The sequence below is a fragment of the Nannobrachium achirus genome, assembly GCF_963921795.1.
Source record: "Nannobrachium achirus genome assembly, chromosome: 19".
Lineage (NCBI taxonomy): Eukaryota > Metazoa > Chordata > Actinopteri > Myctophiformes > Myctophidae > Nannobrachium > Nannobrachium achirus.
The window spans coordinates 45415305-45442747 of NC_137826.1; the positions used below are offsets into that span (position 1 = coordinate 45415305).

General features: G+C 44.5%; 1 protein-coding gene across 1 annotated transcript in view; it reads right to left on the reverse strand.

The window, feature by feature from the left end:
• LOC308304865 (ephrin type-B receptor 4a-like) overlaps nt 1-27443 on the reverse strand; it is a gene marked incomplete at its 3' end in the record, with an annotated part of 116286 nt that overhangs the window by 23059 nt on the left and 65784 nt on the right. Inside the window, exons 6-13 of the mRNA XM_080749493.1 lie at nt 22688-22840; nt 15324-15713; nt 13912-14036; nt 11739-11904; nt 9576-9675; nt 5227-5291; nt 4062-4175; nt 2779-3026 (exon numbers count right to left, since the gene is read on the reverse strand). Of these exons, the coding sequence (XP_080605619.1) occupies nt 2779-3026; nt 4062-4175; nt 5227-5291; nt 9576-9675; nt 11739-11904; nt 13912-14036; nt 15324-15713; nt 22688-22840 (1361 nt within the window). The remainder of the gene's footprint in view (nt 1-2778; nt 3027-4061; nt 4176-5226; nt 5292-9575; nt 9676-11738; nt 11905-13911; nt 14037-15323; nt 15714-22687; nt 22841-27443) is intronic.

Sequence of the window (27443 nt, forward strand, 5' to 3'; positions counted from 1 at the left end):
CTCCGCTCCCCACAGCTTGCAGGCAGTACAGAATCCTCTGGTGATTTCGTCTATGCTTGCGAAAGGGAAACTTTCTCTCCAAACTGCTATAATATCACTCCTAAAAATCACATGGAATGGGGGTTGTGGCCATGACGCATATCAAACTGGACGTGTCCTAGAAATGAAAGCACTTAAACTCCCTAGACTTAGTAAACTGGACCCGGCTTGTCTCTGTAGTGGTGACCGATTTGTCTGTCTCTTCATAAAGAAAAAGCTGTCAAAGCTCACAACTCCACACAATGCCTCACAACGTAATGCATTGTGAGCTTGTAGCTTGTCTCTTTCTTTTGGCCAACGACGTGCCCCCCAGAATGTGGATGCTGGGGTTTCAGGTGGGTAAAAGAAATAAACGAGCGGTGCTATTAATGAGTCCCTGGGCATACAGCAAACTTTGCACAAAGCCAGATGTTGGAGCTTAGCTTCTTCCAGGAGCACCACTCAAAAAGTAGTTTGGAGAATTCACTGATAAGTCGTTCTCAACCTATTATTGGGAGGGGTCCCCAGATGATTAGCTTAATGTGCAACATTGTTTTCTCACTCAACCGTAAACAAACCAACATAAAGTTTAAGTGTAAAGAGGGTTATCTGCACATTTCTAAAGTGACAATTAAAGGACTTTTTAATACCTCTAAAATGACAAATTAAACATTAGCCAAATTCATGTATTTAAGGCAGAAATTGTGAAAATAGACGATCTACATGCTCACAACGCCTCGCAACGCGAGGCGTTGTGAGCATGTAGATCTGCTATTTTCACAATAGAACTGTTTTATAGAAAATGTAATGCCTCAGCTCTTAGTGCTCGTCAGGGTGGGCGGGTCCCCAGTTAAAATATGAATATTTTGGGGGTCGGCAGCCTGAAAAGGTTGAGAATTCACTGCTATAGATCATAGTGAGATGCGAGCAGGGGAATGGTCAGGATGTAGGTTGGTAGGTACTGTAGGAAGGAGTCAGGCCAGTCCACTCACAGCAGCTTTAAATAACTGCAGAGGTTTAACAGTGTGATGCTCTCCTCTGGGCCTAGAGAGACCTGCCTGACCCTCCCTCACTGGAGCAGCTGGTCTGGAGCTTTTCTACTGGACCGGGCTCACCCCGGGAGACACTGTGTGCGTGCGTGTTACTATACTATATAGTAGACAGGGACGTGCTGGCCATTGGGTAAAGCGGGACAACTCCCGAACGGACAGTTCATTCCCGGCCGGTCCAGGCCGGCCATTAGGAAAAAAAAAAGAAAAGAAAATGTCGGCCTTTGTTCCATTTTGGGGGCTGGGCAGCCAACAAAGTACTGTATATCGTCACTGTCGGTTTCAAATTTGTACATTTTTTCGCAAAGCAAAGCCCTGCTTCATCATTCAAGGCCGTCGCACAAAAGTAGTGAAAACAGCAGATCTACAAGCACACAACGGTGCGAGGCGTTGTGTGCTTGTAGATCGGCTGTTTTCACTAGTTTAAATTGTTTTTAAAATGATAAATACAAAACAAACGGTTTTGGACATACAAGGTTTCCACCCAACAACGATGAAATATAACTCATGTAATTGGCCCACTGGCTTGTCACTTGTCATGATCTGAAATGGCAAATCTTTGAGTAGCAGCAGAGAGATCTCTCTCTCTCTATAGCGCGCAATGAGGGCCTCTACAACTCTTTTTCCCGGGCTGAATCAGGGGCCCAGCACGTCCCTGATAGTAGAATTTGAGAGGTAGACATTGTGAGGACATTTTTCATTGTCCTCACAAGAAAGAAATGTTTGTTTTGGTGGTTAAAATAGTAGGAAAAGTTTCAGGTTAGTTTTAGGGTCAGGGTCAGGCGGTTATGCTTAGGGGTGAGATTGTAGAGTTATGCCCCGGTTTCACACACGGAAAACAGTCTATCCGTGGATCGGCTACGGGAAATAGTAAAACAGGGTATTTTCCGCTTCAGGGTAATGAAATGGTTCCTGATGGTTTCAATGCGGGCTACTTGGGTACCAAGCGGGCGTGGGCTTGAACTGTGCAATTGATGAGGGTCCCATATGGTTTTCATATGGGCTAACTGGGCATGGAGTTGGAACTGGGCGCGCTCATATGGTTTAGATATGGGCTAACATGAGGAACCGACGTTGGGCGCTCCGTGACCGGACATGTGCGTGGTGTGATGTGTTTTCAACCATAGATATAAAAAGCTAGACACCTCATCCGCCGATGCAGTTCATTGGAGCGACGTGTAACAAATTGAGGCCGGACGCCCAGAAAAACAGAGGGGCCGCTGCGTACGCAGCTTTATGGCATGTTTCCATCCAGTTCCTCCTGATGTTGCGCGGCTCAGCTTAAAGGCTGCGTTCGTAAAGACCCGCCCCCACTTGCCTCTGATTGGCCTACCAACTTCAGTTTCTGTGACGTCATGTGGAAGCAATGCACGCGGAAGTGATGCGGATAATGTCGGCCCCACGATGCATATAGGCAATAGGCGATGTAAATGGCATGAATCTGCAGACACCGGAAGTGCTGTGGTTATCATGCTTTGCAGTCTTCCAGTGAAATTCTCCCGGCGGAAGTAGCACCGTTTCATGCTTTTCTCTTTGCAGATGAGTAAGCCTGGCAGTGGCTACGCGAGGCTAAGTTAAAAGGGTGCATTTGTTTCTTACCGATAGGGGTACTTTTGTGCAATGGAAAACGTAGATATTTTTATGTGGTGCGGTGTAGTGTGGTGCTAAAGCTGCAGCCGAAAAGGGGCTTATGTCTATGTTTTCAACGTACCCTGAGGAAGGAGTCCAGCGCTCCGTTCTCCATGTACTCGGTGAGGATCATGACGGGGCAGGAGGCGGTGATGATGCCCTCCAGGTGGATGATGTTGGGGTGGTGGAACTGGCCCATGATGGACGCCTCCGACAGGAAGTCCCGCCTCTGCTTGTCCGTGTAGCCGCCCTTCAGCGTCTTGATGGCCACGTAGTTCTCCTTCTTCCCCGGGATCTTCAGCCGGCCGCGGCACACCTCGCCAAACTCTCCTGTTGTCATAGGGGAGGTGACGCGATTTAATCAAACTAACCGATTTAATCGATTTAACCATTTAAAACGCCAGGATCCATATTCTAGGGAAAACTTGTAAGTTTGTTGATCTGCTATTTTCAGTGAAGATATCTTCATTTCACTGGTATAAAGCACTGAGGGACTCCGGACAAAATGTATAGGGTTTAATTGGTTCACAGAAAAAATATCAATTTAGGGGAAGAAATAGTGAAAAGAGCTGATCTATATAAAGCTCACTATATAAAGCTTTTTTTGTGCAAAACTGTTGTACGGCTAAGAAATAAAAATAGGGCTGAAGTGGCTGATTATACGGTCAATTTAATTTATTATAAAAAAGAAAATTAATCAATTCATTGATGCGTACAAAAATGTGTTAAAAAAATAGCTACTTCCAATTAATCAAAAACGTAATCCACAGAATAACAGCTATGGAAATAATGGATAGTTATTCTTCAGCCCTACTATCTCTCCTGTAAGACGTAGACACGCAGAGTGCAGACACGGATGTCAAACAGCTGTCTGGGCCTAAAGCCCAGAATACGAATACTGTATCTCCCCTTTGGTCAAGAGGGGAGTCCCCCCCTTAAGATGAGCGTGAGACGCTTGACTTCCCATCCCACGCATGAGAAAAAACATAAAAAGTATGAAATACGGAGACAGGAGGGTTCTGCCCCGACAGCAAAGATACACACACACGCACGTCTGATAAGCCACAAATGAGGTCTTCGCTTATTAATCAGCACAACGTATACACAATTTACACAACTATAATAGAGGCGGAATTCCAATATCTCAAATGGATAAGATTCAGGCATTCCCCCCTTTTTGGGCGAGCGTGAGTTGTTTGACTTCCCACGCAATGAGACATGGCATTTTAGCGTAATAATAATAATCCACGCTACTCTTGATAAGCGATTACATGACTTATTAATCACTACAACATACTGTATATACACACACAACTACAAAAGGCAACACAATGCAGGCATGAGGTCGGGAGAGGTCTGTCTCACCAGCGCCGATGACCTCTTCAATCTTGACGCAGGAAACGTCGATTTCCTTGGCAAACTCTCGCACGGCCTCGTTGGGGTCCTCGTAGGTGAAGGGGTCGATGTAGACCTTGACCCCTGAGTGGCGGCCAGACAAAAAGGATCATGGGAAAGGAAGGTGGAAAAGAATTGGCATGATGAGAGGACCGTGGCAGGCAGGAGAAAGGAACACAAAAAAGAGTGACTGTTGGCTTCCATCGCCATCAAGGAGGGTTTTTTTTTATTTTATTTGTCACTCACTTTACACTTAAGCCAGTAAGACCCGGAAACACTTTAACCATTGTTTTATGCTTTAGCTATTGAAAAATAGCAGATATACAAGCTCACAGCGCGGCACCGAGTGCCGCGCTGCAAGCTTGTAGATCTGCTATTTTTGAAAAATCAGAGCAATATTTACCCAATTCTATAAGGGGCCTTTTCCACCGGCAAAGAACCGGTTCCAGAACTAGTGCCGGTTCAACTTTCTTGGAACCTCGCCGGCTTGCGTTTCCACCAGATTGAACCATGATTGAACCAGAAGAACCAAGGATTTTGTGGTTCCCCTTTCGGAACCAACTTTTACGGTTCGGAACCAACTCCGGTTCTCTGTGGAAAAGCTCACCTCTGGTTCATCCCATAGTCGGGAGAAAGAACCAGAACCGGTTATTTGCCGGTGGAAAAGGACCCAAAATGACTTTTAACATTTATCAGCTTGCATCTACACTAACATCTATCGTTTCTAACGTTAGTGGTTCTCAAACCTTTTCATGTCAAAGACCTCCAAAGTTATAGGTATTTGGCCGTGGTCCCCCCATCTCAAAATATGTTGTTCCAGGGACTCCCCAGTAGCAAAGATTTGAGTTACAAAAGGTTTGCTTTGAAAATTATATGTTCAAAGATTTTGGCATATTTTCACAATTTTTCAAAAATAGCAGATCTACAAGCTCGCAGTGCAGCACTCGGTAGCGAGCTTGTAGATCTGCTATTTTTGATTAGTTAAAGCATAAAATAATCCTTAAAGTAATAATATGCATTGATGCGTTGCCGGTCTACATGGCTTAAGTGCGAGCAGAGAATTGTTGGTGGGAACCTGTGCGTTCCATAGAGAGAAGGCACAGTGTCAGAACACAGTGTTTTTATTCATCATTACCTTGGCCAACGAGGTACTGACTGTTCTTGTCCGCCAGCTCTGGGTCTTTGATTCTGATCTGCCTTCTGTGTGGAGAAGAGGAGAGGAAGAGGATTAGAAAGGAAAGGTGGACAGCGGAGGAGAGAAGGGGAGAGGAGAGGGCAGAGGAGGAGAGGAGAGGAAAACGCTCACATTTAGCTGATGCGATTATCCAGTGCGACTTATACTTATACTAAGTCTGTGATGGGGAGAATCTGGTTAGGGCTGATACACCAGTATCGCTTTGCAACGTCTGGAAAAAAAGCATAATTTCTTATTAAAAAAAGGGGGATGTGCTCGGTCACGGAAGACCATCAGCTGACTCAAATTCAAACTTTGGCACAATTTTAATAACAGCAACTCCTACAAGATGTATTTATTTCTTACCGCGGTGCGACTTTTTTCACCTCGTATGCAACATATTCTATGCTCTTATAGTGCAGAAAAGACCTTGGACTTGGTCACAAGTAAACAACCAGGCTAGAGTCCGACCGAAGGCTGATTTCTTATTTAAGCCCAAAAACAGAACCCGGTTTTGGGAAGTCGTAGACCACTGATTACCGATATTATGGTCAAAAAGTGCAAAGGCTTCCAATCAATTTGAAAAACGTAAAGATTTTGATAACATTCAAGCAAACAAATAAATAACCAATTGAAGAATAAAGACGTGAAGTGGACTTTTTATTTAACCACTTAATAGCACCCAGGAGAATGAGACTAGTTGGACACTGCCAAATACATCTAGAGCTGCCAGCCAGCACATTGATGCTGTCACTATGGGAACCAACACACGGGCACCGGTCACGAGGACGTCCCACACTAACATACGTGGAACTACTCAAGAAAGACGCAGGAGGACAAAGCAACAGCTGATGTATGGAGAACTGGGATGACAACGATATAGGGCTCGTCAAAACCTAGATTCCCTAGAGTTCCTAGTCTTAAGCCCAATCCAATCGGGATATACATCGGCTGCATAATCGCCAATACCGCAAAGTCTTCTCAAATAAAAGTCAAATAATGGCCAAGCCAACTAAGGGGTCCTTGGCCTGAAAACGTTGAAGACCCCTATAGGCCTAAGTATCATCCTCAGCCAGACCAATGCATCTGTCTGGCTCTGAACCAGACAACAGAATGGTTTTTGGGCAGCCAGATAGATCTCCAGGGGGGGCATGATGTCTCCAGTGGGCAGGGGTCCCATGCGGCCCCCACCACCCCGCCACACACTGGGGGAGGGGGGGTCCAGTCTAATGCGTCTGGCTGTCTGCTGCTGCCCTGTGGCTGCTGGAACCTACACTCCCCTCATCTCCTCTCCATAGAGAGTAGAGCTCTCTCTCTCACAGGAGTGTCGCACCAAATTCTGGGCCCTGGGTACAAGGATTCACTCACATTTTGTGCTTTAACTATTGAAAAATAGCAGATATACAAGCTCACAGCGCGGCACCGAGTGCCGCGCTGTGAGCTTGTATATCTGCTATTTTTGAAAAATGGTGAAAATTTGTGCAAGTCTTTGACTATTTCAAATCCTTCTAAGGTTGTTTTGGAAATGTTTCTATGCCAGTGGTGCTCAAACGTTCATGTGAAGGACCCCTAAAATGATATGTATTTGGCCACGGACCCCCATCTCAAAATATTTAGTTCCAGGGACCCCCCCAAGATGCAAAATTTGAGTTAAAAATGTTCGCTTAAAAAATAGATCTGCTATTTTTCAATAGCTAAAGACAGGCCCCTCCCTCCACCTTGGGCCCTAGTAACTCAGTCCCACTTTCCTCCCCCTTGTGACGCCCCTGCTCTCTCATCCTCTCTCTCTCTCTCTCCCTCTCTCCCCTTCCTCGCACGGCCCCAAAAATAGCATCCCAGGCCCCGCCCGCCCGGTGCCAGTGGCAGATCTGGGCCTGTGCCTCTCTGCTCCTGGTTGCTGTGCCAGGGTGAGAGAGACTGAGCAATGTGCGCATGTGTGTTGCTCCTGTGTGTGTGTGTGTGTGTGTGTGTGTGTGTGTGTGTGTGTGTGTGTGTGTGTGTGTGTGTGTGTGTGTGTGTGTGTGCGTGCGTGCGTGTGTGTGCATGTCACAAGGTCACAGCTATTGTTCTGCTGTCCTGTGGAAACAGGGTTGGGACGGCCTGCATCCTGTCCCTCTGCCCTCTACCTCTCTCTCTCTCTCTCTCTCTACCTCTACTTCTAAGTCTCTCTACCTCTCCCTCTGTGCCACTCTCTCACTCTCTCTCTACCTTCAACTCCATGTCTCTCTCTCAGTCTACATCTCTCTCTCTCTACCTCTATAAAGTCTTTCTTTCTATGTCTCTCCCCCTCCCTCCCTCTCTCTCTCTCTCTCTCTCTCTCTCTCCCCCGTCGCTACTTCTTGTTGGCGACCGGCAATATTTACTGAAACAATGAAGCCTAGAGGAAACAGATCTAACGAGCAGAAATCATTTTAGCTGCGTAAGCAGAAAAAAAAGGGTCTCATGTACATGGCTTTGTGTCTGACACCCCCCCCCCCCCCCCTCCTCCCCCCTCAAAAAAAAAAAAAAAAAAGAGAAAATAATTGGCACGAATAAGGGACTCCCCCCCGCCCTCTATTTGATTCGGACAAGCCAGTGGCGTCGATTCAGCAAAAGCTAAGGTATGGCAACATGACTGGTGTCAAGACACCAGTCATGTTGCCATACCCCAGACTATTTAACCCAATTTCCAGGACTATATAACAATAATTCATCGCGATAACGAGTCACTTACTCCTATGTGCAATGCCCAAAGACAGGCAGTGTAGCAAAAATAAGGCATGCATGCAGATCATGCACGATGGAAATGCACGTGCCCACATTAAAAGGTAAGAAAATCGTGGCAGGGAACCCTCAGAGTCGATTTATGGTAAATGAAAATGAAATCAAATTTCCAGGACTCTTGATAAATTCCCAAACTTTTCCAGTAATGGAAAAATATTTTTCTAATTTCAAAATATTTCCAGGAATTTCATGACCGTGGGAACCCTGAACAGGCATGACGTATTTATTTTAAGAAGTACATTTCATTTTTTTCCCCCTGTAGCCAAGGTATGACAGCTGCCATACCCTTGCCGTACCAAATTGATGCCTCTGGGACAAGCAATAAGAACAACCCTCCCCCCCCCCCCCCCCTCACAGTCTCACAACCCTTCTGTGTTTCCTGTTATTCTGCGACACGTTCTTTCCTTTCCAAATCTATCTGTCTTTTCTGTCGCTCTCTTTTCTCTGCTCCGTCCTGCGTGGATTTAAAGTTCTATCAGTCGCCAGCGTGTCTTCTTCTATGGACGCGTGTGTCACTCGCCGAAAACCGTCTGTCTACGAGCGTTGGTGGCTTGCAGAAGGTCATAGAGTGTTTAAGAAGTATTTGAAGTGGTCAAACTAGTGAACTAGCAAACTACTGGTCAAAACTATCTTCCAGAAAACCCTGATGACCTGATATTTCATAAAAGCAAAGCATTGCTTCGTCTGTCAGGCTGTAATGGCTATACCAAAACATCCTTATTAGTTTACATATTTTTTGCTTGTTTATGAAACTTTCATCCTGTATCATGAATCACAGATTAGGATTTGTCCTTCTATCAGTCATTTCCCTGCTTCTGTCACTTCTATCAGTCCTTTCCCTGCTTCTATCTCTTCTATCAGTCTTTCCCCTGCTTCTATCTCTTCTATCAGTCTTTCCCCTGGTTCTGTCTCTCCTATCAGTCTTTCCCCTGGTTCTGTCTCTCCTATCAGTCTTTCCCCTGGTTCTGTCTCTCCTATCAGTCTTTCCCCTGGTTCTGTCTCTCCTATCAGTCTTTCCCCTGGTTCTGTCTCTCCTATCAGTCTTTCCCCTGGTTCTGTCTCTTCTATCAGTCTTTCCCCTGGTTCTGTCTCTCCTATCAGTCTTTCCCCTGGTTCTGTCTCTCCTATCAGTCTTTCCCCTGGTTCTGTCTCTCCTATCAGTCTTTCCCCTGGTTCTGTCTCTCCTATCAGTCTTTCCCCTGGTTCTGTCTCTCCTATCAGTCTTTCCCCTGGTTCTGTCTCTGCTATCAGTCTTTCCCCTGGTTCTGTCTCTTCTATCAGTCTTTCCCCTGGTTCTGTCTCTCCTATCAGTCTTTCCCCTGGTTCTGTCTCTCCTATCAGTCTTTCCCCTGGTTCTGTCTCTCCTATCAGTCTTTCCCCTGGTTCTGTCTCTCCTATCACTCTTTCCCCTGGTTCTGTCACTTCTATCAGTCTTTTCTCTGGTTCTGTCTCTCCTATCAGTCTTTCCGTGGTTCTGTCTCTCCTATCAGTCCTTCCCCTGGTTCTGTCTCTCCTATCAGTCTTTCCCTTGGTTCTGTGGTTCTCACCGCATGCAGAAGACGGCCAGGCAGATGACAGAGATGAGCAGCAGCGTTCCCACGGCGATGAGCACCCCTGTGACCAACAGCTGGGTGGGCGAGTCATGTCCTGAGAGAGAGAGAGAGAGAGAGAGAGAGAGAGAGAGAGAGAGAGAGAGAGAGAGAAAGAGAGAGAGAGGACAGGAGACATTTCAAGGTTTCAAGTAGAGATGACATCAGGAGTTTCACATTGCCGGCAATAAAAGAAAGCACACATTAAAAAGAATAAAACATATTTCTAGAGTTCAGCAGAAACAGACAGTGAGTCACTCGATACAAGGTCATGTGCTGAAAAGCATAGAAGACTGTCTACATCCATGCAGACTATTCCAAAAAAACTCATAAAAGGTATGAAAGGTGTGAAAGGTAGATGAGAGGTGAATCATTCAAAGCCATGTGGGAAACACAACAAAGACAAAGAGGAGTTCATCTCCTTATTAAAACACATGAAATAAAATATGCACTACTGACGATGAAGTGTGCATATTAACATAATCAGCTTTTCTTCTGACTATCTGCTTTTTTTTTTTAACACCACCTGTATTATGTATGTCGATTGTGTGTGCAATATCCTTAGAATGCATCCTGTCCTTTATGGGGTGAGTTTAGTTATTTTTGCGATGATAAGACATACAAAAATGAAAAATAAAGACATATGCAGGTGCGATTTAACCACATTAACCTGAAAAAGTAAAGTATCTTATGAGGAAAAAGCATACATTGTATTATACTGATCTTAAGGTTGTTTGTAGCTAACTTTTATATTTTACTATCACTTATAGTACCTATTAGGGCTGGGACTTTAACGGATTAATTTTGATTAATTAATTACAGAAAATTAACGCGATTAAAAAATTATTACACACTTTAATCGTGCTTAGTATTTGCACCACAGAACCCCTCTCACTGGACGAGTTTCAGGCCTACCGGTGCACCAAGAACAAACCCCAGTGCACGCAATGAGAGAAGAAGCCGATCAGAGCGCTTTGCTTGGCCCAGTGGATGGGAAATTCAGATTTAATAAACTCACTCATTGATTCACTCGTAGGCCAAAATGCGTTTTCATTGAAAATAATTGCTTCTCAGGTCAAATATTTACATGTGATTAAACATGCGATTCATTTTGATTAATTAATTACCGTACAAAGCCTCTAATTAATTAGAATATTTTTTTGAATGGAGTCCCAGCCCTAGTACTTATATAATACATTATGATATGACATGATACAGTATATATTAGTACTTATATAATACATTATGATATGACAAGATACAGTATATATTTGGTATCCAAGCAGCCAGGCTGTCTCCACTAGGCCTGATAGCTAGTATTGTTTTAGTAAAGCCTGTGTTGTTATGGTTCCCTTGTAGCAGCTACAGTATAACTATGGTCTGTTATGGTTCAGCTTGTCCTACAGTATAGCGTAAATATAGTCTGATCTCTGTGCTCGTTTGGCAGAGCTATCTTACTGTACCACCCATCTGTGTCAGACTGTGTGTCTAACGTACTTCTCCCCATGATATCATGTACATTAAAGCATGTTGTCACTGCGGTGCAGAAACCTTGTGTCTCCAAGTTTCAAATGTGTATGTTTTTCCGTCATGTAAAGCCCTGCTTCCCCGTACAAGACAGTCGCACAAAACTGGTGAAAATGCCATATCTACAAGCACACAACGCCTCGTGCGAGGCCTTGTAGATCAGCTATTTTCAATCATTTTTAAAATGATAAACACAAAACGAACGGTTTTGGACATACAGGGTTTCCACCCGACAACAACGCTGTCCATCACCACCTCTAGAATATCGTCTCTGACTCCTATACTGCATCAACAACTACAGATCGATCCAGAATTAGTGTTCATTTTGTGGACTAAGACTAAATGATTAAGATTTAGTCCTGAGACTAAAACTAAGACTAAAAATGATAAGACTAAAAAAGACTAAGACTAAAACTAAATGTGTTATTCAAAAGACAAGACTAAGACAAAATCTTTGCAGTCAAAATTAACACTACATTAAGACTAAAAGACTAAAAGACTAAAAGACAAGACTAAGACTAAAAATGATAAGACTAAAAAAGACTAAGACTTTGCAGAATAAATGAACACTGTCCAGACGTCCGCGGTGCTTACCGTCAGGCAGGGTGCGGAACATGGCGGCGGGGCTGAAGCTGCCGTACCCGGCGACGGTGCGCGCTCTGACCTGCACCTCGTACTGCGTGGCCCTGCGGAGGTCCGTCAGGACCACCTGGTTGCTGTCGCTCTCCCGGTAGCGACACTGCTCCTCGCTCACACGCTCCTGAGAGACAAGACACAAGAAGGACACACAACATTAAGTCTTCTCCTCAACTCCTCCTCGCCTCACAACCTTCCACTTCAAGCTAGGGATGGGACGATATGAAAATGTCACGATGATTGTGACAAAAGAAATCACGATTTACAATATTATCGCGATAATCAAAATCCATTATCCTGGGGCGGAACATTTGCCAAAAAATAGCAGCTCTATAAGCTCACAACGCGTCGCGTGAGTTTGTAGATCGTCTATTTTTTGGCAAAGATATTTGATAGAGCATGGAAAAAATCTGTATCAAGTACGTATATTGTATCAAGTACGTATATTATAAGTACCTTTACCAATTGAAGAGGGTTAAGTGGTACCGGATATGCAGCTCAGCAAATAAAAGGTTAATTGATCCCAGAGGACGATATCACGATAAATTAAATCTCCACAATACGATTATCGTGAGTGTTTCTTTTTATTTATCACGATATACGATAATATCGCTTATCGTCCCATCCTTACTCCAAGCCTCCGCTCTTCCAAACATAACCTTCTCCTTCCTTGTCTTGTCCCCAATGACGAGCTCCGTGCCATGGGTGCCTTATCTGCTCTACTGCCCCCGTCTGCGGACTACCCTCCCCTGAACACCTGAGAGCACCACAGTCCACTGACACTTTTAAAAACCTACGTTTTTAACAAAGCCTTTTCTTAGTTATTCTTGGGCCTTTTAGTCTATGCCCTGATTTTACATGTTTTTTTTTAATTGACCCTTTATCCCTGTCCCGTGTAGCTGTTTGGTTGCCTTTGTTTTGAAAGCCTGTAGCATGAATTGTAGACACTGCACCGCACGCCCCCCATTCGAATGGGACACACAATCCAAGTTTGAGTCCGCGAGGTTGGGACCGCACCCGAGTTATGCCCGGGACAGACAGACAGAGAGACAATCACACACAGGTTTCAGACAGACAGACAGACAGACAGACAGACGCACAGACACAGGTTTCAAGAATTAATAGCTAGATGCCAAATATAATGAGGGTAGAATTCACCGGGAACAGACGACCACTTCAACACGCCACTTTAAAAAAATGTTGTCTGATTACGGGTTGAACACAATTAATTACAATATAAGACCAAGTCAAATTACAGTCAACCAATTGAGATAAAGCGTGGGGTTCTTGCTCGGTCGTCTTAGAGACGGCAGTAATCCATAAACGTGGCTGAACTGAAGCCAATTATGTCCCCGGCAGAGGCGTTATGCCATCGGAAAGCTGTCAGGGAAAACATGAATGGAAAATAACCTTGAGGACTTGTGACAGGGAGGACATGTCACGTCCTCTCACACAGTAGCGTAGCTGCTAGACTAACGATTACCAATGTTTTCACTGATATGATATCTGGCTTTTGTCAAAAACGTGCAAGGACTTTTCTATCGATTCGAAAAAACTTTGATTAAAGTGTCTATTTAAGACATTTTAACTTTTTTTAAATAAAAACACAGCGCCTCACTACGCGATGCATCGTTTTTTTACCCCTCTTTTCTCCCCAATTTAGTCGTTATGCCAATTGATTCAAACCCCACACCGACACATTTACAGTATGTGTCGCCAGCACTGCTGTTGTACTTTATCCTACTGGTTCACCTGCCAATGAGGAGCCCCCACGGGGAGGACTTGGGCAATGCTGGGCACCGAACCTCAACAAGATCATTGACTCCTTCCAACCCACACTCCCTGCTGACAGGTGCCGCCCCAGCCCGTAGGTAGAGGTACAGTATGTGCAGTGACAAGTATCAACCACCCCCACCCCTCCCCGCCCGAGGAACTGTGTTCCCAATTGTGTAGAGCAGTGGTTCTCAAACTTTCAAATGTCAAGGTCTCCCCTTAACTCTGACAGTGTATAAATGGAACCAAATGGACCCGTTAGGATCTCACCTTCTTACAGTATCTGAGCTGGTACCAGAGGACATGTATCTCACCTTCTCACAGTATCTGAGCAGGTACCAGAGGACATGTATCTCACCTTCTCACAGTATCTGAGCTGGTACTTGAGGATGGTGTAGTGAGGCTGGTTGGGGACCGACCAGTGCAGCGTCAGACTGCTCTCCGTCGACACGCTCTTCCTGATCACAGACATCAGCGCTGGCACTGCAACAAGATACACATGCACACAAATAAAGCACAACATCATCTCTGGACTGAAACCTTTTTTTAGGCCTAATCTGCGATTCGTGAAACAGTGTCAAAGGACGACACCAGCGCTGCGTTTCATTACAGCCAGCCAGTTGAATAAATGACATATTGAGTCTTTATAACATTTGCTTTTATGAAATATCCGAGATGATTGGTGTGTTCCGGAAGATTTAACATGTATTCTATCATTAGTTTGACCACTTCAAATACTCTTTCATCTTGAAATAACTGATAAACAAAATAGGCTATCTACGAGCTTGCAACACTTATGGTGTGTGGTTGTCTAATGTTGAAACTCTCGGCAGCCCTCACCGTTGTGGCTGGTGGTGATGTTGACGTGTTGTGGTCTAATGATTAGATTCTAATGATGTGTAGTTGTCTAATGATCAGACTTTCAGCCCTCACCGTTGTGGCTGGTAGTGATGTTGCCCTTATGTGGCAATATACTGTATTATGTATATAATGTTGTACTTTAAACTGCTGCTGGGGATTGTTTCCCATTGTTTCCTTCTTGTGTGTTTATGGGTGTTCGTATACAGTATGTTGCACTGTCCTTGTTTTTTTTGTTTTACGTTTGAGAGTGAACCAAGACAAATTCCTATCAACTACGTTTACCTGGCAATGAAATTGAATCTTGACGTGTAGTGGCCTAATGATCACTCACCGTTGTGGCTGGTGGTGATGTGTAGTGGTCTAATGATCACTCACCGTTGTGGCTGGTGGTGATGTGTAGTGGTCTAATGATCACTCACCGTTGTGGCTGGTGGTGATGTGTAGTGGTCTAATGATCACTCACCGTTGTGGCTGGTGGTAATGTATAGTGGTCTAATGATCACTCACCCTTGTGGCTGGTGGTAATGTATAGTGGTCTAATGATCACTCACCGTTGTGGCTGGTGGTGATGTGTAGTGGTCTAATGATCACTCACCGTTGTGGCTGGTGGTGATGTGGAGTGGTCTAATGATCACTCACCGTTGTGGCTGGTGGTGATGTGTAGTGGTCTAATGATCACTCACCATTGTGGCTGGTGGTGATGTGTAGTGGTCTAATGATCACTCACCGTTGTGGCTGGTGGTGATGTGTAGTGGTCTAATGATCACTCACCGTTGTGGCTGGTGGTGATGTGTAGTGGTCTAATGATCACTCACCGTTGTGGCTGGTGGTGATGTGTAGTGGTCTAATGATCACTCACCGTTGTGGCTGGTGGTGATGTGGACGTGTAGTGGTCTAATGATCACTCACCGTTGTGGCTGGTGGTGATGTTGACGTTGTCGCTGGCGGGGGCCTTGCCGCTGATGGGGGACACGCCGTTGAGGGTCTGCACGGAGAAGGTGTAGGTGGTGTGGGGCAGCAGCCCCCAGATCTCCACGCGGCGATACGTGAGGCCGCGCTGCGCCGGGCGGTAGCTCACGCTGTCGCCGCAGGGCGAGCAGGGCCCTGCCGCCCCCCTGCTGGGGAGGGAGGAGGAGGAGGAGGAGGAGGAGGCCGCGCCCCCGGCGGCGCCGCACAGCGAGCAGGTGATGGCGTAGCTCACGTCTTGGCGGCCGCCGTTGTCCAGCGGCTCGTTCCACTCCAGGGTGAGCGTGGAGTCGTTGATCTGCGGCACGATGCTGCGAGGGGCCGACGGAGGTCCTGCACACACAGAGAGAGACGATGATGATGATGATAGCCGAGGTGGGAAAAGTATTGACATTTAAAAGTTTGGAATTCTAAATGAACTTGAGTGAACGTACAAAATGAATGGCATCAAAATGTACTTAAAGGACCAACAGTAGAGTTACGCATTATGTAGAATGTCCATGGTTTTGTATGTATAAAATGTATCCATAAGTTTCCAAAGTCCCATCGTGCATTGCGCAGAAGGTGTGCGGCAGTTCCGGCGTCGCAGCCGAGTGTGATCTATAAGCTCACAACGGTTGCATCTGTGACGCGACGTGAGCTTGTATGTCAGCTGTTCTCCGGATGTGTCACACATAGGTAAATTCTTGCGGAAACATGTGGATAAAAAACTCTTGAAAATAGCAGATCTATAAGCTCACAATGAGCTTGTAGATTGGCTATTTTCAAATTGCCCGAAATGTATATGGGGTTAAAGTGTTTAATGTATGTTTTGTAATAATCATAAATCTACAAAGTAACTACTGATTTCAAATAAATGTTGTGGAGAAGTAAATACTCAAGTAAAGTACAAATACATCAAAATGGTACTTAGGTACAGTACTTAACTCATTTAGTGCCACCCCTTTCACCACTAGAGGGCGCCCAGTGGCCATAGAAAATCCCATAGAGATATGCTGGTATATGCAGAAGCCCTGCAGCCATGACTTGCCTGAACACTTTCCTTTGTGCATGTACAGGAAGAGGATGAAGTTAGCTTGAAGTTAGCTATTGGCTACCAAGCATTTTAGAAGCCTTATTTTCGTCAACTTAGCCATGATTAAACCTTGCACACCTCATGCATGGGAAAAAAACAGAGAAGAATGAGCTCTAAAAAATCCAATGCAATCCTGGATTGCATTGGAGTGGATTTGTGCAGTTTGTTCACAGCTTTCAAACAAAAAAATCCGATTGGAAATCCGTTCAGGCATTCTTGAGATAATCGCCATTATGTTTTACATGTTATGTAAACAAACATGGCTGCCCTGTATGTTAGATGGGGTTGTATGGGGGTGGAACATGCAAAATCGCGATTGAAATCATGTTCACTAGATTTGATGGGGTCCAAAAAAAAAAATTCAAACTAAAATTTTTCAAAATTTATTTTATTTTTTTTATATCCCGAACTAGTTCGGGATAGGCACTCTGGGATGCGATAATATATCCCGAACTAATTCGGGATAGGCACTCAATGAGTTAAGTAAATGAACTTAGTTACTTTACACCACTGGATAGCAGATTGAGTATCAGCTTTTTGACAGAGGACATGATGCAGATGGCTGGGGTGACCCAGGGAAGACACAGCAGCACATCTAAACAGATGTTCCACCAAATAAAGAAGGAAAGGCGAAGATGAATTATAGAGATAGAAAGATGAAAAAGGGAAAAAAGGATATAAACAGATCTAATAATCAAATACTCCTTATATGAGTAGCTGAACAATATAGTATAATCACGTCACCGTCTGGCCAAAACCTCTTAACTCCATTTTTTGGGGTTTTAGAATTTTTTTGGGCATAAATAAAATAAAAGGGGCTATTGAAAGGACTATTGAACACCTGAGTGTTTGTTAAAATAATATTGAACCAATTGAAAGTAGTAAAAAGTGCTTGGGACAAAACCTCCTAACTACACACTTTCTTGAGCTCATTTTCCCGAAAATTAACATTTTTATAGTTAGGAGGTTTCAGCCCGACAGCACAGATATATCGTCTCTGTCGGGTGGAAACCTCATATGTCCCAAACTGTTACTTTTCAGGATTCAAATTCAAAAGCATTAAAAGTAGCAGATATACAAGCTCAACGGTTTTGGAGAGAAGAGGTTTCTTCCCCGACAGTGACGATATGACATTAAGCCTCTCAAATGGCTGTGGTCTGAGACTAGAGTCCCTGTGAAGAGCAGTGAGCGCGCTCGTTCAGGTGTCTCTGCGTCGTAAAAAACAGGAAGAGATAAATGACGAGTTACAAGCGTCGCGACGTAATACCTCAAAGCGCTCAATATCCATTTAGGAGGAAGTCAATAGCTCTAAAATAAACGAGCCCCGCTGACTTCCACTCTGGGACAAACACCCACACCCACACCCACACGCACACACACACACACACACCCATGCACGCACGCACGCACACACAAGCACACTCTGACAGACCTTATTATAGATGGCGAGCCTCCTGCAGAACCATTCAGTCTTATTGCACATTTCGTCCTAATTACAATAAGTGCGTCAAGTACCATAATTTGACACACGTTTCTAATTTCGTGCCATCAATCATCGCCGCTGTGCCGGACGCGTTCTGCGAGGGGTTGTCGGGGAGCATTTCATTTCGGATCAGAACCCTGCCCCCTGTGGATGCTGCCCGTATATTACCGCCACGGCACCGCGGCGGTTCCGCGTGTTATTCACATATAATACCGCAAAAGGAAAATACATTGTGAAGACATTTTAACCCTCAAATACCTAGAACGCGCCCAAGTCGCGTTAAGATTTTAACCACTTTAACCACTATTTTATGCTTTAACTATTGAAAAATAGCAGATATACAAGCTTGTAGATCTGCTATTTTTGAAAAATCGTGAAAATCTGTGCAAGTCTTTGAATATATTTGACCCGATCTTTGACCCAACTTCTAAATCCTTCCTCTAAATCAGCTGTTCTCAAACTTTTTCATGTCAAGGACCCCAAAAATTACAGGTATTTGGCCGCTGACCCCCATCTCAAAATATGTTGTTCCAGGGACCCCCCAGAGGCAGATATTTGAGTTACAAAAGTTTGCTTTGAAAAAAATATATATATTGAAAAATGTGCACACATTTTCACGATTTAAAAAAAATTGCAGATCTGCTATTTTTCAATATTTAAGCATTCCCAGGCCTAAATGGGTTAAATCAGACCACTAGTCACCACCGAGGAGGGGCTTTGGGGGCGGCTAGCGTACAGTGGAACATAACACGGATGCAAAGAATTGGAGCCGGCACTCCAATTACGTGTGTCTGAAAACTGCTACGGGAGGATAATGATCTGCAGCTGAATACGTGTTAAAAGGGGGAGATTGCGATTTGCTCGGAGCCAAGCATAACTTGATGGCAAATGCAACCGAGGGAGTTGGAGTGGAGGTTGAGAGTGAGTGGAGTGTGTGTGTGTGTGTGTGCGTGCGTGCGCGTGTGCGTGTGTGAATGACTTGCTACTTCCGGCCCAAGGAGCTGCCAGTCAGCGAGGCTGGCAGCTGAGACTTCAGAGCCGACTGCAAGCCACAATAGACCCTCACTACAGAGGCTTGGAGGGGATGTTAAAGGGGGGGTGGAGGGGGGTGTGTGTGGGGGGGGGGGGGGGGGGACGAATGTGACCCACGGAATACCACAATTAAACCACTTTCAACCTGGTGTCAACCAGTGGTGTGTTCTACCGAGTTATGCTATATACTTAGTATGCCATGCAGACTTTTTGGATAAAAAAAGCGTATACCGTCTACAAACTATTTAATCCATTGACCACGCACAATGGGCGGCAGTGGCTCAGGGGTAGAGAAACCGCCATTAGAACACGGAGGGTTCCCTGTTCGATCCCGGGCTCCCCCAGAATTAGTGTGGAAGAGTCCTTGAGCAAGACTCTGAACCTCTAGTTGCGAAGCCTTGCATGGTTTCCTCCACCATCAGTGTATGAATGTGTGTGAATAGGTGTGTGAATAGGTGAATCTAATGCACAATCTCTGTAAAGCGCCTTGGATAAAGGCGCTATATAAGTGCACCGTTTACCATTTACCACAAGTGTCGTTGCAGGGAATAATTATCGCATTGCACGGTATCCTCCACCATCGGTGTGTGAATGTGTGTGTGAATGGGTGAGTAACGTACAATCTATGTAACGCGCCTTGGATAAAGGCGCTATATAAGTGCACCATTTACCATTTACCATTCCCTCCGAAAAATTCATCTGTCATTACAGGCGAACAAAAATAATGACACAACCTTTGGGGAATTTACAATTCAGGCATTTAGCAGACACTCTTATCCAGAGCGGCTTTATTTTAGTGAACTCAATAAACAAGGTAAATAATCACATCTTTCTGCAGAAAGAACCGTGTAGGTGCAGGGCCTCAAAAAAGACTAGGATACCAGGTAAAAAATGAACCTAGCATATCGTCGTTGTCGGGTGGTTTCCCTTTAATTGCTGTGGTATATGAGACTATAATCCACACCTTGAATCAGTTTATCTGATTACCAATTATCTGCACCTGTGTTGTTGGCAAAAAAGCTGGGAACTACTTTTGTGTAGCTGGGAACTACTGCTAACTCACAATGCGTCTGCTATTTTCAAACGATTTTTATACAAACAAATACTTGTGAAATGGGACATTCAACATAATGTCCAAAACAGTTCGTTTTGTATTTATCATTTATAAAATGATTTAAACAAGTGAAAACAGCCGATCTACAAGCACACAACGCCTCTTCTGTACATTTGTTCCCAGTTCGATCCCGGGCTCCCCCAGAGTTAGTGTCGAACTGACACTAACTCGGCAGTGGCTCAGTGGTAGAGTTGCCGTCTTAGAGCACAGAGGGTTCCCAGTTCGATCCCGGACTTCCCCAGAGTTGGTGTTGAAGTGACACTAACTCTGGGGAACACTCTTGAGCAACACTCTGAACCCTCAGTTGCTCCCGATGAGCAGGTTGGTGGTGCCTTGCATGGTTTCCTCCGCCATCAGTGTATGAATGTGTGTTTGAATGGGTGAATGTAATGCACAATCTCTGTAAAGCGCCTTGGATAAAGGCACTATATAAATGCACCATTTACCATGTATCCACTTGAAAATAAACGTATACAGCATAGGGCATTTAGTACTTAAAGTACTTAAAGAATTATAAATTCAGAATCCGACATTTAGAAGAGTTCGGAGAGTTGATTCGACAACATTCCTTTAAAAAAAAAAAAAACGAATTAACCGCAAGTACAGCTCCTTTCAGGATGTCAGAATAAAGACAAAACGGCAAGGACATTATTATTTCCTACAATGTGTAAATGCCAGGGCAGCTTTGACATTCAAACAGGGGGCCTATAAATAAAAATGTGTACAATTGCAATGAAAACGCGGCGCAATCATAAACACAATTACAGAAAAAAACAGGAATGGCCTCTTTGAGCGAGAAGTAATTAAGATAAAAATGGCTCTAATTAAAGTTATCAGTAATTAGAGAACGGCTGGATGTTGAACGACGATGGCTCGCCTCTCGGCGGGGTTTCATTGAGAGCAGAAAACAGTCACTAGCATGAAGCACTGTACTCTAGGACTGTACTTGATGTTTGAGATACTTTTACTTTTAATATGTTGTTGCTGTTGGGCAGAAATCTCTTATCTCCATATTACACATTTTTGGTTCATTTCTTTGTAAATGAACGCCCAATCTAAAATAGCCAATCACCAACTGTTATTTAGAAAAGGTTTGACAAATTTAGAAAATGGTTTAGTACAGGGGTCTTCAACCGGGGGTACGGGACCCCTAGGGGGTCCTCAGAGTTACTACAGGGGGTCCTCCAAATCTTTGTGTGCACACACACACACTCCACTCACTCTCAACCTCCACTCCAACTCCCTCGGTTGCATTTGCCATATGGAATCTATTAACAGGTTGTGGGGGTCCCTGCTTCATCTCTCTCTCAACTAAGGGGTCCTTGGACTGAAAAACTTTGAAGACCCCTGGTTTAGTAAATCTTACTTTAGTAAAAAAAGAAATGTTGTGGTACTGTGTACTTTTATGTACTTTAACTCTAGGTAAAAAAAGTTTGAATAGATGCCTCTCTCTTGCAACAGAGCGTGTTTTTATAGTGTGGTATTACTCCTTTTACTTGTGTAAAACAATAAGTACTTCCTCCAGCCACGGTCGGCAGGGTGGGTTGTTTGTATTTTTTACGAGGGGAGAAAACAGTCTTCGCCAGCAGGAAGCAGAGCAGTTGCTGCTATTGTTTTGCGCGGTCCTTTCAGAGAGAGAGCGGTAGGGTAGGGTTGTGAAAGAGAAAGAGAGTGCAGCCTAATTAAGACGTCCCCTCCCCACTGTCACATCAAACGAGCGTCTCAACTCACATAACCCCCCGCAATCCACACGGCCCTGTCACTCCCGGGCTGACAGTGACTCTCTCTGTCTGGGGTTGACCTCCAAGGCCCTCTCTCTAAGCCCCCCTAAGCCCCCCCTGCCTCAGTCCTCCACCAGCGCTAAGTGCAGCTCAATAAAGATATATGCATTTCAATGCATTCTGGGCCGAGGACACAAAGAGGGCCATGGAGGAGCAGGTGAGAGAGAGAGAGAGGAGTCTGGGTAAAACAACACCACAGGAAGAGAGAGAGAGAGACACACACGCACGCACGCACACACACACACACACACACACACACACACACACACACACACACACACACACACACACACACACACACACACACACACACACACACACACACACACACACACACACACACACACACACACACACAGTAAGGAATGCATGCTAAGAAACTGAAAACTCAAAGGCAGACAATAGGAAAGACAGCTAAATATAGCAGAGGATGGTAGCGGAAAAACAAGAGAAAGCTTGCGTGCGTGCGTGCGTGCGTGCGTGCGTGCGTGTGCGTGCGTGCGTGCGTGCGTGTGTGTGTGTGTGTGTGTGTGTGTGTGTGTGTGCGTGTGTGTGTGTGTGTGTGTGTGTGTGTGTGTGTGTGTGTGTGTGTGTGTGTGTGTGTGTGCGTGCGAGCGAGCATGAGTTGTAACAACACATGCCAATTTAAACTTACACTCCGTTGCGCATTGTGAAAATAGCTCATCTACAAGGCACCAAAATGTGTCGCGCTGCGATGCGTTGTGAGCTTATAAATTGCAATTTTTGGAGGGCACACAACTTAAGTATAAAACTGGTATTTACTATTAAGTGTAGTACTGTCTTTGACTACTGACTACTTACTGGTGCAGTCGGAGGTGGGAGGGTCCGTGGTGGCCCGCAGGTATCCAGGGCGACACGCGCACACAGAGGAGCCCGCGGCCACTGCATGGCTGAAGGCTGGACACCCGGTGCACTGTCCCTCCATACCAGACTTGAACTGACCCACACTGCAGGCTGGACACAGAGAAAAGGAGAGAAATATAAAGACATTAGAGCACGACTCTTCCCTCAAATTGTGATGACCACTAATAAGTCATCACTTCAATCTCCAATGTTTTTCAGGCCATGGTTCTCCTAGCAGAGAGAAAGAGATGAAGCAGGGACCCCCCCATGTAAAATTGTGTTGCAGTGACTTTTTCATAGATTTCATTAGATAGCTTTCAGTGTTGAATTCATGCTAAAGTGTATTTTCAAACATGTAGCCACTTCAACCGTCAATACTTCTCGTAAACTTGACCTTTCACTCTGTACTTCTGTCTGCTGTTTTTCTTTGCTGAAAATCTACAAGCTCACTTGTGTATTTAAGTTGGTTATAGTTCTCCTAAGAATAGGGAGGGATATTAGGGTTCAAGTGGTTAATGTAAAAAAAAAAAAAAAAACACACAAAAATATTTGGTGACCCCCTGCAGTATCTCTGAGGACCCCCTAGGGTTCCGGACCCCTGTTGAAGACCCCTGTTCTCAGAGAACGGACCAAAATGCACCCTCTTTTAGCTGCACAACACAATGTGTGGAGTTGTTGTCATCAACTGAGGGACAGTCAGTGGACAGAAGAGAGAAGTCTGACTGGACAAACTCAAGTTGCTGGTTATTCACTTATTGTTAGGATGCATGTTATTTACTTGTTGTCTCTGCATAGGTATAATGTCGTGATTTGATTTGTGTTGTGTATACGCGTGCTCTGGCAATGTAAAACACATTTCATCACGCCAATAACGTTTGAAATTGAAAAAAGATTTAATTGTGAGAGAGAGAGAGGGAGAGAGAGAGGGAGAGAGAGGGAGGAGGGAGAGAGAGAGAGAGAGAGAGAGGGAGGGAGAGAGAGGGAGGGAGGGAGAGAGAGAGAGATAGATATGGGAAATTGGATTTTGAACACACAAGATTAGATTCGTTTCAGCACTTCATCGGAAAGTATGACCTTAGCGGCACACAGACCCGTGTGTCAAATGCTATTTGCGGGAGGATTTCACGGTTTATTTCAGTCCAAGCTGACTGGTTAACACATAATATTATGGGATGTTAAGCCAGAGAGCATGTCAACCGTTAAGGACAGCACAGTTTATGAGTCTCTATCCACGCATCTCAAAGGGGAGACGAATTTCAGGATTCCCTCGTGACTTTAGACCACGATTCTAACATCTTCTCCATTGAGTGTAGTGTGAAGGTCCCTCGCTTGGATTTCAACTTCAGTTTCAGTGTCACTTCAACACAAAGTATATAAAGAGCAGGGTGGAATATCTTTTTCCCGTATATAAGCTCCGACAATTTGCCGTTTCCAAAATGTCACGAGAACAGAGAAAGACACAAGGGAAAATGTCAGATAACAAGACGGCAATCTCGAATATACATAAGGTTAATGCACAAAGAAAAGGCAGAATATCACTGTCTCTTGTGTGATATACTGAGCATTTCTTTGGATAATGAAGGCTAAATACCAACCTCAACTCCTGGGAGAAGTGGTGTAGTCTGAGTGTAGACCATTCTCTTGAGTTTAAACTGCCCACATCTAGAAAGTTTTGAATTTCAAGGATCAAACATAACTCTGAGAGTGTGCAAATGGAACTTTTGAATGGCTTTCAAGCAGTTTCAAGGGGCACACTTGAGCCTTCTCAGGGGCACACCAAAGGTCCCCCCACAGTGGTGCAATGTAAGGGTCCATTTGGAAACCCCTATAGCAGTGGTAACCAACCGGCGGTCGATCACGATGGCATCTTCAAAGCCGTCACAGGGGATCACAAACACGTTTGTGTAGTGGGAGAGGAGACTACTTGTGGTGTTTTACTTTTTTTAAAACATATTGCAGAGGTAGATCTCTGCTCACACTTTGGAATAAAAAGTGCTCATGGGCTTGAAAAGGTTGGTTACCACTGCCCTCTGACCATTAAGAAGAGGGAAATCGTTAAGAAACCGCAATCGTTACGATCCTAAAAAAGGATCCCAACCTTAGGCGCCAATCCTGTTGGTTCCTCCTTGCCCAGGCACCTCGGAGCAATGCCCAGCACCCATCACCGTGCAATGGCATTAATTAATGACTTTGTTGACATGGCGCTGAAATGTTGAAACAAGATGCTGCAACAAGTCATGAGCGTCATAGAAAAAGCCCCAGGACATCTCACAATGGGGGGCGTGGCGCGCTTGATTCGGGTTGATCACCGAGGAGCACACGCATAATTCGGCGCCTGTGATCCCAACGCCAACACCAAAGCAGAAAGCGTCTGTAAGAACGACAGTCTGACTGTCCATTAAAGCATCTGACCACATAATGCTGCTGGGTCCAGTGCCAACCTATTGTGTGGCGGCCGTGGAAAACCCAAAGTGAAACACACTGAGGCTCGGTGAGAGGGAGCCATTAATCACTGACAGAACGCATAAACAACAATGAAATGAATTGTGTGGAGCTGCTCTGCTCTCATCTGCTTAGAGATGCTTATACCACCACCACCAACGCCATACTTCACATACCCCTATTAATCAAACCTGTTTACTGACTGACACACACACACAAGCGTGCACGCACACACACAGGGCACTTTCAGCGTGGGGGATCCGGCTGAAGTGTGTGTGTGTGCGAGCGATCGTGCGTGCGCGAGTGTGTGCTTGCATTAATCTACTTGTGAGGACTAAAACGTCTCTACAATTAATAGAAATCTGAGAAACAAGTACATTGTGAGGAGACCGTTTTCCCATGGTCCTCACGAGAGAAATGGTTGTTTTATTGTTTATATGTTTTAAGAGTTATGGTTTACATTTAGGGAAATGAGTCAGGATAGGGTGTGGAGTAGACCTGTTAGAGTTTGGCTTTAGTTGTGCGAGGATTTATACTTAGTTGTGCACTAAGAAAAAAAAGAAAAAGAAAAAAAGACGATCTACAAGCGTTTTTGACTGTTATATGAATATCTCTATGAATTGAGTACAAAAGGACCCCAAAGCAAACACGCCATAGTGCTTTCTTGGGTTTAAATCCCGTCAGTAGACATTGTATCTGAACTGTCCTGTCCTGTGCTTTTCCTATGCGAACTGGAAAAGGCGAATCAATCAATAAAAGTCAACTGCATGATCACGATACGTTGCAAGCTTGTTGGTCTGCTACCTTCGGGTTATAGATGATAAATAAATGGCATTAATAAAATTCACGGTCCTAAAATGCTGAGGTCCTCCCAAGCATAGAAAACAAGTGTGTTTGCGGTTGTGTGTGCGTGCGTGTGTGAGTGTGTGTGTGTGTGTGTGAGTGCATCTGCTACGTTCAGTTGTGTTTGAACAAGCACTTACGTATGCAAATGGATCGCCTGCAAACCGAACGGATTTTAGCTAATAGTCTGCGAGTCTCACGGCTTGAAACGACTCGATGGATGCGGGGCCACCGTGCAAGGCAAAGACGCGCTGTTTATATCAACACAGCTCCACTTCAAAAAAACATCTCAAATATTCGGTGGGTTTTATTTATTTATGTTATGTTAAACATCAAACTCTTCATCTACATTCCTTTATGAAGCCGCAGGACTCCAACGTCTATTCTATACACTCGAGGTTTGTCCGGGAGGCTGATTGGGTAGAAAGTTAATTATAAACTTAATCCGAGTCTGATTGGCTGGAAAGTTAATTATAAACTTTCAGACAACAACCCAGTCTACCGAGGACGTGTGTTCAGTGGTGGAAAGTAACTAAGTACATTTACTCAACTACTGTTAGTAATTTTGAGGTACTTTTACTTTACTTGTGTGGGTCAATCTTTCAATATTTTACTCTTCCACTCCGGTACAAATATTGTAATTTTGGCTCCACTACAATTATTTTAAACTTTAGCTACTAGTTACTAGGTAGATTTAGATGATATTACAAAACATACGTCAACCAATAAAGCGCTATTTTATACTTAGCTCAAGAATAGTCAATCTACAAGCTCACTACGGGTCGCATCTTATAGATCGTCTATTTTGGCCCTTTACTAAAGAAAGAGTAAAGGTATTTATTGCGGGATTGCTAGTTTTACTCAAGTCTAAATACTCAAGAGTAATGCATCTGTTCAATGCCATATTAAATGTTTGATAATGGCGAGCTCTTTGCCTTGTGTTGGTGACTCACTTTCACTGTTTGGCACACATGCTAGAGCTGGGGTCCTGTCACACTCTCACCCATGCTAGAGCTGGGGTCCTGTCACACTCTGTCTATCAGCGACATCCACCGCAGTATGTACCGAACGTGACGCCATCGCCCCTTGTTGCTATTTAGGTTTGACCACAGATGGAAAAGCCTGCTTTATAGACGTCTAATGGAGATAGAAGTGGTTTGTTTTTTACGAGAGGCAGGCTGGGAGACTAGAAAGTATTGGCTTGTTTACTGAAAGAAATAGCTGCTCCGAACGCAGGCAAGGATATATAGCTTGTAGGGATGTAACCATACATGGTTGCAAATACATGGACATTGTATATTGACAAACCTGCACCTTGACATGAACCCAGAGATTACACACATTTATTGATAGACCAGTGTATCTATATGGAATGGAAAAGTAATTAAAACCTCCTTTTAATTTTTTCCTTCTAAATACAATGCACAAG